The sequence below is a fragment of the Gossypium hirsutum genome, chromosome A03, assembly GCF_007990345.1.
Source record: "Gossypium hirsutum isolate 1008001.06 chromosome A03, Gossypium_hirsutum_v2.1, whole genome shotgun sequence".
In the NCBI taxonomy this organism is placed as follows: domain Eukaryota; kingdom Viridiplantae; phylum Streptophyta; class Magnoliopsida; order Malvales; family Malvaceae; genus Gossypium; species Gossypium hirsutum.
Window position 1 is genome coordinate 101,747,009 of NC_053426.1, and position 19,289 is coordinate 101,766,297.

The following is a 19,289-nucleotide window of genomic DNA, read 5'->3' on the forward strand; positions in this document are numbered from 1 at the left end:
TATGCTGATTTCTTGTTTTAATATTTCTGATATATTAATTCAAGTTTAATATGCTTATTTCGGTGGAGCAAAAGCCCATGTTTAAGAGTAGATCTAGCATAATTGAGTGGAGTTGCATGCAATCCTGAAAATAGGACAACAAAAATCTACCGAATTAGAGTAAAATCTAATAGGGGAGTATCCATAAATCGCGTTAAAGCGATAATACTGGTTTTAATTAGAAAGATATTTCAATTAATCAAGCTAGAGTTAGATGTTATTTCTCTCAAAAGAGATATTAACATAATTTAAGGATTTATACGGATCAAGACACAAGTGAATAAATCGTTTAATTTAGATTCATAATAATTGGTCAAGTCTAGGTGGATTTTTTCTTGAGTATTGTCTATCTCATTGGTTATCTTCGATTATTTTTCTATTTCATTCTCTGTTGTGTTCTTAGTTAAATTAGTTTAGTAATTTTAGATTAAAAATAATCACTCCAATTTGTTAGCTAAATAATAGAAAAATGGTAATTACTAGTACTTTTAGTCCTCGTGGATACGATATTCCTTACTCACCATAACTATACTATTGTTCAATAAGTGCACTTGCCTTAGATGTATTTATAATTAATTTAGTGACCATCATCTTTATGTGGTGCAATTTAACAGTGATGTAACTAGGTATTGGGTTTTAAATCAATGACCTTGGTGCATTTATAATAAACCTTTTATTGTAAAAAAGAAAGAATCAAGCATGAAGAGATTAGATTTTGATATGTGTAAATTACCTATTTGGGTTTATCTCTGTCATGTCCCATTAGAGCTTTATATGAAACTAAGACTGAGTTATATTGCAAGTGCTCTTGGTTTACTTCTTTATATGGACAGTATCATGGCTTATTTCTACTTCTATTGATGCCAAATTAAAGGATGATTCTACTTATGATGTTCTAGTTGATGTATCTTAGATGCCCAAAAGATGGTTTAAATTCTCAACTTTTGGACATGAGGATAAATCTTATTTGTAAAGAAATGGGTTCCTAATAATGGAAAAGAAGTAAAGGTCTTAACTTCTAATGGGGAGCATAATGATGCTATAGTTATTGAGCTTAGTAGTGTGAGAGGTAAGGCTTGTTCCCCTCAGAAATCAAATGATTCAAAAAGAAATAAGAAAAAGAAAGGTTTATTGGTGGGTTCATCAAACAAGTTTTCTTTATTAGAAGAAGTGGACATTACTGACACAGTATCTGGTATGGAAGAAACTTCAATAGATCAAATAGGTATTAGTGAATCTAAATCTCTCAAGAAGCCTAGGGCTGTTGTTGTAGAGGTTGCTAAGCTAATAAAGGGACTTAAAAATAGGGGAAAAAGAGGCCAAATTGATAAAGGGAAGAAATCTACTAAGGTAGTTCTATCTACCTCAGGTATGAGACCATCCTCTTCTTTGCAATAAAATAGATTGTTTGGAATGTAAGGAGGATGAACGATCCTCTCAAGCAAAGAAGTACTATAGATAGGGTCAGCAAACTTAAAATAGATGTTATATGTTTGATAGAAACTAGAATAAAGAGTAATTTGCAGCAGATTGTTGATAAACGATTTCGAGGTTGGTATTTTTTGCATAATCATAATGAAGCTGATAATGTTAGAATCTTAAATTTTTTGGCAATGTAGCATGTTGTTGAGCCTTGCTACCGGTACAGATCAAAGTATTACTTGTGAATTTTGTGTTCAAGCAAAGCATGGGTTTTGTACTGCTATATATAGAATGAATGAGGGCATTACTAAAAGAATATTATGGAATTATTTTGTTGATTTGCAATTATTATATGTGACAAGCCTTGGTTGCTTGTTGGTGACTACAACCTCATAGAAATCTTAAAGAAAGTTATTTTTGCTCCAATGATTTTATTAGGTTAAAAGAGTTTAATAATTTTATTATTATTTTTTAATTTCTACTTCTGTTGCATTAGTATATTCATTAATAGAAGTCTAATTAATTGGTAGATCTTCAACTAATTATTAATTTCAGAATTTTTTGTCTAAATTTTAAGATATAACATTCTTCTATCAAAGAATCTATAATAGAGTGCTTTTATTGGATTTTTAAATATTTTATCTAATAATACCGCTATTATTGGTATATCATGTGCTTTTCTAAATAATGTTCTTATAGATATGATTTTAATTCTCAAATGTATATATATCTAATTTGGGGATATTTCTTTTTAGTCCTCTTAATTTTGTCTTTAGTAAATAGTGAGATTCCTGTTAATCTGCCTCTAGTATCTTTGGTAACTGTATTACTAATTATTTTTTCTATATGTCTTTGACACCATATTTTATATTTATATTTTTATAATTTTCTTCTTTAAAAATATGGTTTTTATTAATCTTTTCTATCATTTCATCAGAAAAGTCTTTTTCTTCTCCAATTATATTTCCTAATTTGATATCTTGTTATTCATTCTTAGGTATTTCTTCTAACTGATTATTAGAACTACTACCTATATTGAACATAAATATATATTCTTCATCATTTGTATCAGAACCTGTTTATGATATTAATTCATATAGTATTTCCTCAGGATTTATTTCCTCTTCTGAACATATTTCTAAATATTGTTCTTCAAGTGTTTTAATCATTTTTCTTGCACCTATTCCCTTACTAGGACAATTTGGTGCTATATGACCTTCTTTATCACATATCAAATAAGTTCTCTTTTTATTATAAAGAGAATTTTTCTTATTTCCTTGTTTCATATAACTAGCTTATATCTTCTATTTTTCTTTTTATATTTTCTATAAGTATTTGGACATACTGATTTACATCCAAATTCCCATTCATTTTCTAAAATTTTTGTACAATGTTTATTATTTAATTTATGATTAACTTGTTTAGAAACTTTTACTTTGTAAACAATAACTAGTTATTCTTTCTTTTGCAAAATTAATTCTATTTCCTATAGGATCTATGATTTTTGAATTCACACCAGATATTTTACTATGTTTTTCTAAATAAGAACAGTATTTTTTATACAAATCTCATCCCAATGAAGAAATTTTTTTTAGAAAATCTTCTAGACATCTGATATCACACAATTTAATTTTTGACAATACATAACTAGACAAACTATCTTGATCTTTTTTTTATCAGTATAGCCACAAAATTCTATTTTTAGAATATAAGTTAACCCTTTTAATACATCTTTAGGAGTTTAAATTTGGTTGATTAACTGCTCTTTTTGTTCTTTTCCTTTTTTTGATTCTTCCCATCTTCTTAGGAATTGTAGAACATTTCCTTGAAGTGTTATAACAAAATAATTTAAAATTTTTTTTTTTGACCACGTGTTGTTGTTAACAACTATAGTCATAGACTATGCCCATTCATCTATGGTTTTTTCATAGTTTGTTATAAGAATATTAGTTGGATCTAAATATATTCTTCCTTGAGCAACATTTCTTTTATTTAGATCATCTATCCTATGTGGGACAGGTTGGGTAGACGATTCTTCTAAATTTTCATATTTTATTTCGTTAGTAGCAATATTTTCGGTTTGATTACCAAAAATTCTTGTTATATTTTCAACTTGTTCATTTTTTTTATTAAAGGATCTTAAATAATCATCTTTTAAAGATCCATATCTAATTTTATTTTTCCATTAGGATCTTGATTTGTTTGATTAGTATCCATTGGTTCTGATATTTCTATATTTTCTTTTTCATTTGTTGAAGTATTTTCTTCATCAGATTTATAACTTGTAACATTTATGTCTTCTAAGTCTATAGAATTATTAGAATTATTAGAACTACTACTACTATTTGTAGTATGATAGTTTAACATATAATGATAATTGAATAATACAAATAGGTATTTATGTTTTTTTATAAAGTTGTTCTATTAGTTTTAGATATTCTATTCTTTCATTTTTATCAGATGTCTTAAAAAAATTTATTCTTCCAATGTTATATAAGTTGTTTATAGGATTAGAAATCATATTGTTGTTGATAAGTATAATTTCTTTTCTGCTTTTCAGATTTTTTTATGATTTTTATTTTTGGAAGATGATTTTTCAAAGGAAGTGTCTTCTTCTTCTGACAAAACTAATATTATGTTACTAGGGAAAGATTGTATGAAACACTGATGCCACGTCATCTGTATCACTTTTCCAATAGTTTTATCCTACATTATCATTTTCATCCTAAATTTTAATATTTTGATCCTGAAAAAAAAGTCAAATCTAAATTAAAATCTTAAAATTCAGGATGAAATTACTAATATGGCATAAAACTATTGGAGATGACCTCATATTATCTCAGCCACCATTTCAACCTTTTAGGTTAAAAGAATCCTAGTAGACATGGAGAGTTTGGTAGACATTTTAACAGCCAAGGCCTTTCACAAGATGGGTCTCAGGGACAGAACATTAATGAAAGCTAGCCCAGTATATGGTTTTGCCAAACAGCCAATCACGGTCAAGAAATCTATCACCCTCTCAATGGTATTGGGCGATGAACATACGGTCATAAAGATGATTGACCTTTTAGTGGTAAACCATCTGACTGCATATAATGCAATCTTCTGGTAGGCCAATAACATGAATGGCCAAGATGGTTGTGGCCATTTTCTATATGATGGTAAAATTCCCAAAACCCTCAAGGGAAGGGTACTTGAAATGTAACTAGCTAAAGGCTTGAGCCATATCATTTTCCTGAGGCTTACAAAAGAAATGATAGCTCTTTCTCCTCTTCTTCTTGCATCCTAGAACCAAGTTCGACAAAACTCATCGGTTGGGGTGAACTTGATTGACAAAAGGGCATATATACTTGGAAGGTTTGGAAGTTAGGTCTAAAGCCAAACTTCCAAAGTTGAGGCTGCAAAAGTCACAAAATCTATCTTTATACTTGATTGGGGATCAATTATTAATAAAATGAGTTTATATTTAATGTTAAAGAGAGAATAACTTAACAAATATGAAATATTAGAATAAGTAGATAAATTTATTTAGAAAGTTTATTTATTTTATTAATTTTATTAGTACTCGCATTCTTTTATTTAGAGAATATGAATTACTACATATATTTATACATTTTCCAATTCCCAACTGAATTTGATTTGATGGCCTATAACAAATAAAAAGCCCAATAGAAGCCGAGAAAATCATGTAGAAGCCCAACCCATACGATGAAGCACTGTCCCAACTGGCAGCTCACCTACTGCAATTTGGTCTCTCTTTTACTTCTGTAGCTGAACAGTCGAAGCAAAATCTTCGTACCTCTTTTGGAACTAGGAAACCAACTGAAGCACCTTCCTACTGGTTTTCTTCGAATTCAAGGTATCAGTCGCATTCACGTTTTCCTGTTAATGGGTTTTCTTTATTTTATTTTCTTTTATTTTCTATGCCATCGACTTTTTTCTTTCTTTCTTTGAGGTGCTCTTTAAAATCTGCCGCAATGTGTTGTTCCAGCCGTTTCTTGGGTTTCTCTATGGATTCAATTGAGATTATAGAATTATAGTAAATTTTTTTTTTGTGTGGATTGCGTATGGTAAAGAATCTAAAGTTTACTCTCCTTATGTTTGATGAATTGCCTATGAGAGAACTATTCATATCGGTATAGAAAAAGGGTACATTTGTTGTTAAGCTGTTGAAATTAGCTGCTTTCATTAGTACATGGTTTGAAATTCTTTTCCTTCACAAACAGTAGGAACTGATGATATATTTATTTAGCTTTGACATTTTAGAGGTGATTGAATAGGCTCTTTATAAGTTTCCAGTAGTAGAACTGAATATAGAATTTCAGCAGTTGACTAATATAAGTGTTTTCTCCATCATCAGGAAAAGGCCACTGAACAAGATGCTGTTGAAATTTTGATGTATGAGAGTTTATGTTTTGCATACGGCTTGCTTGAGGTGTTGATCTTTGTGACTTCTGTCACCATATGGAATAACATCATTAGCTAAATAATTCTTTCGTTCCCTATAGCAGTTTTTACTCGGAGGAATATGTTTTGCTGAAAGGAGAAAACAAGGTACTTCAAATTTCACTGCTTGAATAGCATTTGATTTATATATTCTTTTTTCATTAATTTCAAATTCATTAGAAATGTTTATTGATTGCACAAGTCAGAGAGGTGAACCAACATTTTTGTTAAAATGATTACCTTCATTGTTTAACTATTGACTTCACCTCCATAATGACATGTGGTTTATGTACGAAGTTTAGCTCAAATGAGAAGAGAGTGATAAATTTGTGAATATCAATTTAATGTGTTGCTTAATGATGATATTAGTGGGCATTTCATATCACTTAGCATTTAGTAATGATTGAGTGTTGCTGAAAATGTGATTTCACTGATTTGCTACTATGCTAACGTCTATTTATTATTATCCTAATATATGCAGCTTTTACCATGATAATTTGCATTCTCCTTATGATGGTGTGATGAGAAAGTTCCTTCATTCTGTTTCTTCTTCATGGAGAGGAATTGCTGTCTTCTTGAACAAAGATTCTCAAAATTTCTCGTGATGGGTTTTTCCTGCAAAGATGATCAAGTTTGCTGTCTCTTCCTTGAGCCATTGTTTCCAGCTCTTATCTCATTGTTATCCCCAAAGTTTTGCCCCCAAATCTGGTCCACCTTTCTTCAAAAGATATTTGGGCCCTATACTCCACTTGTCGGACTCTGCCAATACCAGGCCTTTTCCCGATTATTCCCCAAAGAAACCTACCGTCAAGGACTCAGAACTTGTGCATCAAATCTCAAATGCAATAAAATTACGCCGTTCTGAGCCCGTCTGTCGTGTTCTGAAGCCTTATGAGTCAAAATTTAGATCTGATCATTTGATTTGGGTTCTGATGAACATTAAGGGTGAATATAGACTTGTTTTGGATTTCTTTGAGTGGGCATGCTTGCGTAGAGACCCAATACTCGAAGCCCGTTGCATTGTTATCCAAATTGCCGTAGCTTCTAAAGATTTAAAAATGGCTCATCAACTTATTCATGACTTTTGGTCAAAACCTGATTTGGATATTGGTCTATCACTCAATTACATCCTTGAACGATTAATTTACACTTACAAGGACTGGGGTTCAGATCCCAAAGTGTTTGATGTTTTTTTTCAAGTTCTCGTTGAAGTTGGGTTGCTTGATGAAGGGAAGAAGCTCTTTGACAAAATGTTGAATTATGGATTGATTATCTCTGTTGATTCTTTAAACATATATCTTAGTAAATTAAGAGACCACTTTGATGGGTTTTTGAGAGCTATAAAGGTTTTCTTTGAACTTCCTGATGTTGGCATTTGTTGGAATACAGCGTCATACAACATTATCATTCACTCCCTCTGTCAATTAGGGAAAATAAAAGAAGCCCACCGTTTACTCTTGCAGATGGAGTTGAGGGGCTGTCTTCCGGATGTTGTAACATACAGCACCATAATTGATGGATATTGTCATGTGGGGAGGCTGCAAATGGTGTTAAGGCTAATTGACGAAATGCAAAGTAAAGCATTAAAGCCCAACCCTTATACCTATAGCAGCATAATATATCTATTGTGTGAGACTGGTAAGGTAGTTGAAGCAGAGAAAGCTTTGAGAGATATGTTGAACCAGGGAATACTCCCTGATATTGTGGTATACACAACTCTCATAGATGGTTTTTGTAAGCTAGGGAATATTGCTCTTGCGTACAAGTTGTTAAATGAGATGCAGGGTCGAAAAATTATCCCTGATTTATTAACTTATACATCTATAATCTGTGGGTTATGTCGAACTGGAAAGATGACAGAAGCTTGTAATATCTTTCAAGAAATGCTTGGAAGAGGGTTGGAACCCGATGAATTTACATACACAGCACTTATTGATGGTTATTGTAAGGCAGGTGAAATGAAAGAGGCGTTCTCCCTCCATAATCAGATGGTGCAAATGGGGCTTATACCAAATGTTGTGACTTATACTGCACTTGCTGATGGCCTTTGTAAATGCGGGGAGGTAGATACAGCCAATGAGCTTCTTCATGAAATGTGTGGAAGGGGCCTTCAACCAAATATCTTTACTTACAACTCTCTTGTTAATGGGCTCTGTAAATCAGGAAATATTGCTCAAGCTATTAAACTGATGGATGATATGGAGACCGCAGGGCTTCATCCCAATGTTATTACATATACCACATTAATGGATGCTTACTGTAAGACAGGGGAGATGGATAAGGCTTATGAGCTTCTGAGGAAGATGTTGGATAGAAGGATACAACCCACCCTTGTTACATTCAATGTGCTGATGAATGGTTTTTGCATGTCTGGAATGCTGGAAGATGGTGAGAAGTTACTACAATGGCTGTTGGAAAAGGGTATAAAGCCGAACGCAACCACGTATAATTATCTTATGAAGCAGTACTGCATTCGGAAGGATATGCGTGCCACAGCTGCAATGTGGAAAGGTATGTGCGCGCAAGGAGTGATGCCGGATGCCAACTCCTATAACATTTTGATAAAAGGGCATTGTAAAGCAAGGAATATGAAAGAAGCATGGTTCTTACGAAGAGAAATGATTGAGAAGGGGTATGATCTTACAGCTACTTCATACAATGATCTGATCAAGGGTTTCATTAATAGGAAAAAGTTGAAAGAGGCAAGGGAGATTTTTGATGAGATGAGACAAAAAGGGATGGCAGCAGATAAAGAGATATATTGTTATTTTGTTGATATAAACTATGAAGAAGGGAGCATGGAAACCACACTTGAACTTTGTGATGAAGTGATAGAGAACTGTCTTGTAACTAAGCTCAACAATGGAAACAAGTAGATTGATTTTTTGTTTTTTTTTTTCTCTTTATCTGCTGGGGTGATGATCATGGATGAAATTCTGTAACATAACAATTTTTTGATATATTAGCAGAAACAATTTTAGGTTTAAGTAAAAGATATTCTTATGTTTTTCTTATTTCTTGAATATATTTAAAATATACAATATCAAGTCTTTGAATCAACAACAATATGAGAGAAGATGAAATGGATAGTTTCATAAATTAAAAAAAATTAAAATATTTAAAATTTTATGTTGAAATATTTGTACCAATGCATTGAAGGATTATATCTAAATGTTCAAAATGATAATATTGGAAAAGCTAAGCAAATCCCATTGCTGAAGGTAATTTCGGATGAATAAAGTCAAAATCAATTTTAAATAAATGTAAAAATGAAATCGCAGGCAGTTACCCAGATCCGGGCTCGGGAAGTGGAGCAAGCACGCATTTTCTAAGGTATTTCATTTAGGTAAACTAACCGGTAGGCAACTCAACTTTTAGGGTCACGAAAATGAAATGATGTCCAATAATTTAATTTTTTATGGTGGTTGATTAAAGACACATTTCATTTTGTTCATCCAAAACTTTTTATTTTTAAATATTAGTTGGAGTAAAAAAAACATTAAAAATAAAAGTGAAAAAAATAATAAACAATAAAATAATGCTTTAAAAATTTTTCAATTTCTAATTATTTATTTCATTGCTGAAAGTTTTATTTTTTAACATTGAAATTTTATTTTATCCCTTGATAGTATCAGTTAATCTATTACTATAATATTGAAATTAAGTAAATTAAATTAATTAATTTAATCTCTTTTTAAATTTTAAATTTTTATTTTATGTTACCAAATTAAAATCAGTTAAAATAAATCAAATTTAATAATTGTCTATAAAACTTAAATTTCTTTTGATTATATAGTCTTGAATTTTTCATATTAAGCTAAAAGTAAAGAAAACTCATTGCAATTATTTAACTTTATTTTTCATGCCAAACAAAACCTAGAATTTTTCACAAACAATTAATTTAAATTGATTGCAAGGTTTTTTCTTTTCTTTTAGCTTAGCACGGAAGATCGGAGATTATATTTTTTTGTAAACAATTATTAAATATGAGTTATTCAAGTTGATTCCATTAAGAATAATCTGGATATTTAAAATAAAATTTAAAATTTAGGATATTAAATTAATTAATTTCAATATTACAGTAATGAATTTAGAAGGGATAAAAAATTTCAACAATTTATTTAATTGATTTTGATGTATTGAAATTTAAAATTTTAATATTGAAAAAAATTGGATGACCAAAATGAAAGTATAAACATGATATGGTATGTACAATATAATTGACGTTAGAGGTTTAATGGTTGGATGACTAAAAATGAAAGTGTTTTAAAAGTTGAGTGACGAAATTTCAAAAATTTTATTTTAGATGACCAAAATGAAAGTGCTCTAAAAATTAGAAGACCAAATAGAAAATTTACCCTTTCATTTATGTAATTTGATCATTCCTCAAATTTTATGCATGATATTGAAATAATGTTGTATTTATTTTGGGTGTTTTCTACCAAAAATACATTTCCAATTTGAATCTGGTCTGTACTGCTCCTGCTTTGGACCGCAAATGTTGGTTTGATTGTGCATTTGAAATATAAAAACTAAGTAGATAATGAGTTAAAAATAAAAGTTTTATGTTTAAATTTTTAATTTTTTAGAAGGATAAAAGAATATAATTTTTATATTTAATTAAAAATTTCAAAAATAAATAAAATATTTTAATTTTTGTGAGGGACTAAACGCAATCTTTGGAGGCCTCTATTTCTTTTTACGCCCCACATTTAACCACACATCTTAGCCCTTCCATGGTTTAAAATTTCAGTTACTTTTCTACTTATAGAAAGCTCGAAATAAAAATTAGGGTAACTTATACCAACAGTCATTCAATTTTGGGTAGTTGACAAAATAGCCACTTTGGTTTCATTTCAGTCACTCAACTTTGGAAAAGTGACAAAATAGTCTTTTTTGCCGTTTTCCATCACAGACATCACGGCAAAGTGACATGGCAGATGACGACATGCTTGGTGTCAAAAACCCACCAATTTAGGGTTTAAGAAGAGAAAAAGAAGAAAAAGAAGAAGAGGAAGAGGAGAAGGAGGAGGAGGAGGAGGAGAAAAAATGGAGATGCCTCCAATGATTCCAAAATCAACTACTAGGCTTATGGCATCTCATTGTTGCCACTGAAACTGCAGACAAATTATGTCATTTGTACAAATACACAGCCTCTGAAACCCAATCCACCATTTTTTTCAAAGAAAAAAACATATGTTTAATGAAATTTTCTTACCTGCTCTGCAACTCTTGATACATTATATTCCCCAACAAAAACTTTACATTTGCAAAGACATGGTGTTTCAATGACGAAAATAGGTTCTTTTATTTTTTGAGTTTTCATTTTGGGTTCATTTTTTTCCTTCTATATTTGGTTCTTTGATTCTTCCAGCTTGATTTAAATCATCACTAGCGGCTTTTGGTAGGTCAAAGTTGTATATGCGAATAGTTTCTCAAAAACCATCCCCTTGGCTACAATATTCTTTGATTTTTTTCAAATAACGATAATTTCCCCTTTTCTGCAAATTTCCATTCACAAAAAAATGGTGATGAAGAAAAAGTCAAGTCCCTAGGATGGTCTTGTGTATTTTTCATTTTGTTTCAAATTTTTTCCATGTTGGAATTTGGGAATGGTCATTGGACTATGAAATTTCTTGACGGAGTTTAGAAAATTATGAACTCTAATCATTGGAGTTCGGAATGATCACCGGAATATAAAATTTCTTGAGACATTTTCTTCTTCTTTTTCTTCTTCTCTATTATTAAGGTTTTTTTTTAGGGTTTTTTTTTCAACTTCTTCTTAAATTGGGTGGTTTTCCACTGTGGACATCCAACGTGGCAAGTTAACTGGCCACATCAGCAGTCCCAACTATTAATCTGTGACTGTTTTGTCACTTTTTTATAACGTTAGTGACTGTTTTGTTATTTTTCAAAAATTGAGTGACTGAAAGGAAAACTAGCAGATTGTTTTGTTAGCTACCCCAAACTTGAGTGATTGTTGATGTAATTTACCCTAAAATTTATATGGATTTTATCCATTCTGATGGCTTCATCAATTCTTTTAATTTAAATTATATGATTGAAGCAATTGATTTTCTAATAAATAGGTTCAACCATCCATGAAAAATCTATTTATTTAATCATTCCTACAATGAAAGAAAAAAATTACAAACAAATAAAAATATAAGTTTAAATCCACACAAATTAAAATTTAACCATCTCAAATAGCCTCTCTTTTACTCTTTTAAAGTTGTGCCATCGTCATATGTGCTTCTGTTATAGTGTTAGAATTTAGTTTGATAAATTGTGCGACTTTAAGCGATATCTTTACTTTATCTTTACTTTAAATTTAAGTTAGCCTAGCTCTCAAAAGATGAGAATTTTCGTGGAAATTCTCTAAGGCGCCAAAAAATATAGCAGAAGCAACTCAAAATGAAAGAGCAACGAGAAAATTGAAAAGCCACAAGAAAATAATACACACAAGATGTTTGGATAAATGCTCTCAATCTTTAACTCAAGAAAGAATACAATAAGATGAATACAAATGAAGGGGAAGACCTCTGTTTATAGTTGAGCTCCTCCAAATCCAACAGTGCAGATTGAGTTACATCGACAAGCAAGATTAGAGCCTATCTACAATTGAGAGTCCTAAGAGATTTAAACTCTCTACAATTTTATCCTTTAGGATTTACAATATTTACCCTAGTAACTCTAGTTTTACTGGATTGTTTCATTGGTCCACCAAGGCTTCTCCATGGGTTCCACGAGTCGGGCCAGTTCAAGCGGGTCAAATGAGCCCCATTTAATAAGTTAACCTCCATGGGACGTTTTGTACGCAACGGTAACGAGCTTTAATCCGCGACCCATGACATTCTCCCCAACCCATTTCACAATGCCCTCATCGCGTCCTTGGAATGCCACTAGTTTGACTTACCTTGGAACTAACTCAATGTCTCGGTTGATTCCCAAATAGTCTCTCTGTTGGGTAGTCTTATAACACCCCTAGCCCGGCCTCGTCGCCGAACCCGAGTTACATAGTGCTATGAAAAAACAGAGACATTCACATGCAAAACCATCAAAGAAATCTATTTTAAAGTCATTCAAATTCTATTATGATGATACATATATAATAGAGGTATAAACATATGTGAGACTAATCAAGGTTTAAACAATATTATTAGTTTCAGGTATTTTATAATTCTATATAAAAATTTTTAAACAAAACGCGTTAAGGAAGTCCGTCAAAAAATTGACCCCCCGAGCCTATCAGCTAAATGACTATCCACTGCTTGTTTTTATTACATTATTATCCGCCCAAATAGTCTGCATTTATAAGTTCGCCAATTATCCAAAATAAGTTAACATATTTAACACATGCAATTATTTTCATTTCAAGCGTACTATTTGTCTATGCCAGCATTGAAAAAGCATCATGAAAGAGTATATACATATATATATAATGTTTAATACATCAACACTCGTTTCACATTCAATTCCACTGAGTAGACCTTATATACATGCCACTTGACCTTAAATATGCTTAGTAAGTTGTGGATTGATCCGCTCATTGAGTTCCACCAATTTCTCTACAAGGAAGGGAAAATTAAACAAGGTAAGCATTAAATATGCTTAGTAAGTTCACTAGTTTAAAACATTAAACTCACCTTGCAAAACATTCATACATATATATTGCTTAACTAAATTCTTTATCCTGCCAACACATACTACATGTACAAGGTGAGTACATCTCATTCAAACATATAATGTATCCCAAACATTTCATTACCCACTCATACCTTATTTCAATTCATAAAAGTCATATAGCCTGTAACACCCCAAACTCAGCCTAGAAGTTATGACCAAATCTGGATAAATTACATCGATTCGTTTAGAAAATTGTTTTCAGTAAGTACTTAGCAATTTCAACTCTGGCAACCAACCATTAAGACCATTTTCTTGTTTGCAGACACACTTAAGAAATTAATTATTTTACAACGAAAAATTTTCTCTGATTTTTTAATTTTGAAAACCAAAATCTATTTTGTTGACTTGCGTGATTTTGTGGTTTCATGTTTGAAATCAGAAGTTACCGAAGAATTAAAAAAACCTGAACTAGTTTGAAATAAATTACAGATGTCAGACCCAAAAATTCAAAACAAACAATAACGAAAATCACAGTATTTCCATTAAGGGCGAAAAACAATCCAAGCTCCAACATGCCGTCCAGTCCTAAGTCAGAAGGTTACCTGAACAAACAGAGATAAAACAAAAGGGTGAATTATTAAGCTCAGTGTATAATTAAACTCAAACAGAAATCAAGCAAATACAATATATAAATCAGAGTAACGTAGAGGATTTCATAACAATCATGCAAACAGAACGGGGAATGTTTGATTATGCTAACACTGTGTTTTTCAGAAAGTCAGAATGCAGATTTTTCAGAAATATCCTAACCATCTCCGCTACACACCAAAACAGAGTTCCCAACAACTCTTCCAACCAAAACACACCAATAGATAATTATGGATAGTGCCACCATATTTGCAGTTAAAACTGCCAGATCAGATATACATGGTTAAGCCACCATAATTGCAGACAACCTGCCAGACAGAATTATGGATAAACCACCAAATAATGCAGATCATTAAAATATCAGAAACTTCCTTATTCCACATAATCTCAAACCCCATGAAAAGTTTTATGGCATGCATATTCAAAATCAGAGTGATGAGCATGTAGGACATGCTGCCGTACAATGATAGAACAGAAGGCATGGTAATCCACGCTACGCAAAACAGATTTTCAAATCTCAGTGAATTATATAAGATTTGCCATGAAATCACACGCGTGGTTATATGTTAGAATCAGTATAAAACAAATGAACATTTCGAATATCACATGTTCTCATTCAACAAATTACACAGAGATGTACCATCAAAATTATCAGAACACGGACCATACCTGAACAAAACACATACCTTAACCACATCCCGAATAAAAGCACATCATACACTAACAAATCATACTTACTTAACTTATATCATATCATACATATGTACAGATAGCGGATTATACACTAACAATTCACCATATATCAAATTTTATACCATATTTTAGACCATACGGACCCTACAGAAGGCCGACGTTCGACGAGAACAATGTTTATGGCTCTAGGAAAAAAACTCAATTTTTTAGGCCCACACGCCTTTGTGGATTCACATGGCCTACAAAGCTGACCCGTGTGATCCACATGGCCTGGCACACGGCCGTGTGGCTCATATCAATACCTCACACGGTCTGTCACACGATCGTGTGACCCAATTCAAAGAGTTACACAGTTTAACACACGACCGAGCACATGCATGTGTGACTCAAGATCAATTATATTTCACATGGCCTAAATACACGCCCGTGTCTCTGGGCTGTGTGTCTCTAAATCCAAAACAATGAGTTACGCGACCTATCACACAGCCTAACATGCAGTCATGTAACTCACACGGCCTACCACACGGCCACGTGGCATCGATAATCATTTTTTTGGTCTTTATCATTCGCGAGATTTTGGGTTTTTCTTACAGACCTAACACAGATTTGATGTAGAAGCAACCAAGATGAATTTCCGACCCTAAAACAACAATAAATCTCAATCAAACAATTTATTCAAAATTGAAATGCAAAACTAACATCCAAACCCGAAGTTATGTCGAAAAACTTTCAACACAAAAATCTAAATCAAACTTACCGACAAACAAATAGACAAATACAAAATTCTTAAATCATTGGGGGAACGTTAAATGTCGCTCGATCCTCTCCTGAATTAACCAAACCTATTAAACCAATACTCAAAGTAGAATCCACTCTTGTAACGCAAACTTAAAAACCCAACAGAACAAGTTCACCATCTAGCAAAACAAACTCTTATCGGTACTACAAATTGAACTAAGAAGGAGAAACCAAACCCTGTAAAAAATCAATTTCACGCAGGATAACAAAACAAAAGTAACTAAAGAAGAAAAGGCAAAATAAAGAGGAAGAAAAATAGAGAGGAACGCCAGAAAACAAAAATGAAAAGTGGACGTGAAAGAGAAAGGGAATTTTGAGTGAAATTTAGTTACTTTAAAACAAAAAGAAAACTAACTCAGAATGCAGCATAAATAAAAAGAACATTTTCCAATTGCTTTTGTCGAGATTTGAACATAAGACCAGTGGATATACAGAAGCTTAACTACTGAACCACTAGGCTCAACATTGTCATCAATCAAGTGAAATTACTATATAAACAAGATGCTTAAGAATAGAATTTAGACAAAGGTAGCAAAATTCAAAAGAAAGGGTTCGAACCTGGAACCCCGCACACACAAACATAACAATTAGTCATTGAACCAAATCAATTACTTTTCAAAATTTTCAAAATCTTAACTCAAAATCAAAAGGTAACCACTCTTGATTTCACCAACTCAATTTCTTCTGACCTAGTTTTTAAGATGTTACATGGTCAAAATTTCTATTTCAGAAACATTCAACCCGATGGCTTAACATGAATAGAAAGGAATAGGTGGGTAACCATCCGAAAATACGTCAGTTTGCTCATAAGAGCTTTCCAACCAATAACACGCTATGTTACACATAGTGCAAAGCCCGTAGGCAAAATATTCTCCCCTGATAACATGCCAAATTACTCATAAGAGCTTTCCAATCAATAACACTCTAGAATCTCCAAAAAGATTAAATTGGAAATCCACAACAAATGCAAGACTCCAGAAAACTTCAGTGAACTTTCTTCAACTTTTTCACACCTCCCTTCTTCTCGTATAGTGTAGAAACACCCCTATTGGCATGCCATTGTATCAATTCTTCATTCTGGAAACACACACATAACTGGACTTTCATTTTACCATTTAACACATTTTATTGCCTTATCATACCAGTTTACTAACCATTTTTTTATACATTCCCATTCATATATTTCATAATTAAATGTAGCAACACCATAGTTGAACATTAAATGATCAATCTATGATATTTCATTTTCCTCTGTTATCTACTAGTTGATTTGGTTTTTTTATCTATATGTTAATACATTCAGTTCAACAATGACAACACTTCAAACTTTAATGGTTTTGAAATTAGACATATAAGTTAGCTTAATTGAGATACAAGGATATCAAAACATGAAACTCATGAAGAACATGCTTTGAAAACACTTACATGCAAAGCCGATTAATCAAGAAAGCTTAAAGCTTATTTTTCTTCTAATGAAAATAATATTTTTCTGTAACACCCCAAACCCGACCTAGATGTTATGGCCGAATCTGGCGGCGTCACATGTGAGTGTTTTTAGAAAATCTTAGCAAGTTAAAAATCGTTCAGTTCATTATCGTTATTTCAGTCGTAAAATCTCCAATCTGATTATTAGGTGAACACATTTTATTATCGCGGAAGCTAAAACACCATTAATTTATTAATCAATAGCTTAATAGTTTAAAATCCCGAAAATAAATATTTAGAATAAAGCAGACAAAATAGAATGTTACTCAAAAATCCCTAAATGTCCAACAATAGTCACCATCGAGTCCTCCGCCACACCGATCCATCTACTGCTGAGGATTACCTGACATAAAATAAATAAAAGAGTGAGTTTTTGCAAATTCAGTGCGTACATCCCCACAAATAGCATGCATACAAACAGATAACAGAATACAGATATTCGGCCTTAGCCATACAGATATCGCATGCAGATCAGATCAGATATCAGAGAACAGAAATCATGCCCACCAACCCTGTACACCATCTCCGTCCAACCCAACACACCATGTGGGGATAAAATCGACCCACCCAGCCCTACACACCAAGTATAGGGATAAAATCGACCCATCCAGCCCTACACACCAAGTGGTACTGTGATATATGTAGCGTAGCTACCCTATAATAGGCTAATCGCCTCTTAGACTATCTTCTCTTCACAATAACCCAACCTAATGTAATGCATCATAAATATCGTGGCATGCTTATATGCAAAAATTAGATCATATCATAGTAGAACAGATATATGAAATCAGACACATATACATGTTTATTGTAACATGCTTTACATACAACACAGTAATCATTCATAGTATGGGGTCTAAATAACGCTTACCGTCCCTACAGGCAGGTCACAATCGACTTAGGCGACCCGTGTAACCCTACAAAACATTTTAGAAAAATTGGTCTCACACGCCCGTGTGCCCTGCCCGTGTGGATCACACGACCTAGCCCAAGACCCACAGGCCCGTGTGGTTCACCCATGTGACCCACACGCCCATGCGGCCTACACGGCCAAAATGGTCAAGCTCGTACCTCGCACACAGCCTTGCCAGCCTCACACGCCTGTGCTTGTCGGGCCCGCGCACGGCCTGTCTCATTTGTTACACGCCCGTGTCTCGTGACGCAAGCTACCACACGGGCAGACCACACGCCCGTGTGGCATCGACAGACTGGTTTTTTGACTTTCGCCGAAACTTATTTTCTGTGCAATCGGAGTACACATTTGATTTGTTTCTGCTGCAAATCCAACCACGAGCACTCTAAAGCTTAAGATTGACAAAACCGAGTCCAAATCAGTCACTTAAATCGATTTACCTAAGATTGTATAAAACTCGAAACCCAAAATCTACTTACCTTCAACTAAGAACGGTGTTTCCTTGCTCTTTAGAACCCCGATTAATGATCCACAGATCCTTGAATCCCCCTTAAACAATAACCAAGACCTCTCTTAACAATCTCCTGCAAAAATACTTAACTTACATAAAGCGATACTTATCGAATCGATAAAATCTACTAGCAAGGCACCAAGCCAAATGAAAGGGAAAGAAGAACGAATGGAGAGGAGAAGGAGAATAGGAAATTTTTGCAGCAAAAGGAATTTTTGGGGAAAAGAGAAGACGGTAAGTAAAAACTGTTTTGCCAAAAAGGAGGAACAAAAAGATAACCTTAGGTTTTTTCCTTAAAGCCCACAACTCAGAATTTTAATGAAGCCCAACGTTTACTGAAACTTGCAGCAAAAAAAATAATCCTAACGCTACTGTAGGAAATCGAACCCCTGACCCTGAGCGTAGTCACTTGTCACTTAACCACTAGACCAGCAGACCCATTCTATTAAATTTTTACCAAAAATTCCTTATAAGCCCGCTGACCTTAAGTCAGGCTTAATTCAATTAAAAACCCAAATTTAGCCTAAGTTACAGCTTAAACTTAGGACCTCCCAAACACTCCCCAAAGCTCATAATTACTTAATCCAACATACATTTAAGCCAAAATAACACGAACCACAAATTCAGACACTTCCAAGCCTAAAAATTCATTCTCGAATTTTACCTGATCGAGAATATTACTGACTCGTCGAATCCTCTGGCTCCTAA

The 19,289-nt window shown here is 32.9% G+C and overlaps 1 protein-coding gene across 2 annotated transcripts; it reads left to right on the forward strand.

Moving 5' to 3' along the window:
- Positions 1-5,174: 5,174 nt before the first annotated feature.
- Positions 5,175-8,894, forward strand: LOC107886933 (pentatricopeptide repeat-containing protein At1g05670, mitochondrial). Of its 2 annotated transcripts, XM_041100098.1 has the most exons (4): positions 5,175-5,320; positions 5,822-5,859; positions 5,973-6,015; positions 6,389-8,894. In XM_041100098.1, exon 4 carries the CDS (start codon positions 6,531-6,533, stop codon positions 8,781-8,783), a length of 2,253 nt encoding a protein of 750 aa, XP_040956032.1. In that variant the 5' UTR covers positions 5,175-5,320; positions 5,822-5,859; positions 5,973-6,015; positions 6,389-6,530; the 3' UTR covers positions 8,784-8,894. The 2 variants fall into 2 exon arrangements, with proteins under 2 accessions (XP_040956032.1, XP_016666526.1); XM_016811037.2 differs by having other exon boundaries at positions 5,822-6,015.
- The last annotated feature ends 10,395 nt before the right edge of the window (positions 8,895-19,289 follow it).

Coding starts and splice junctions, on each gene's coding strand:
- LOC107886933 (XM_016811037.2), top strand. CDS start 6,531: ATGATCAAGTTTGCTGTCTCTTCCTTGAGCCATTGTTTCCAGCTCTTA.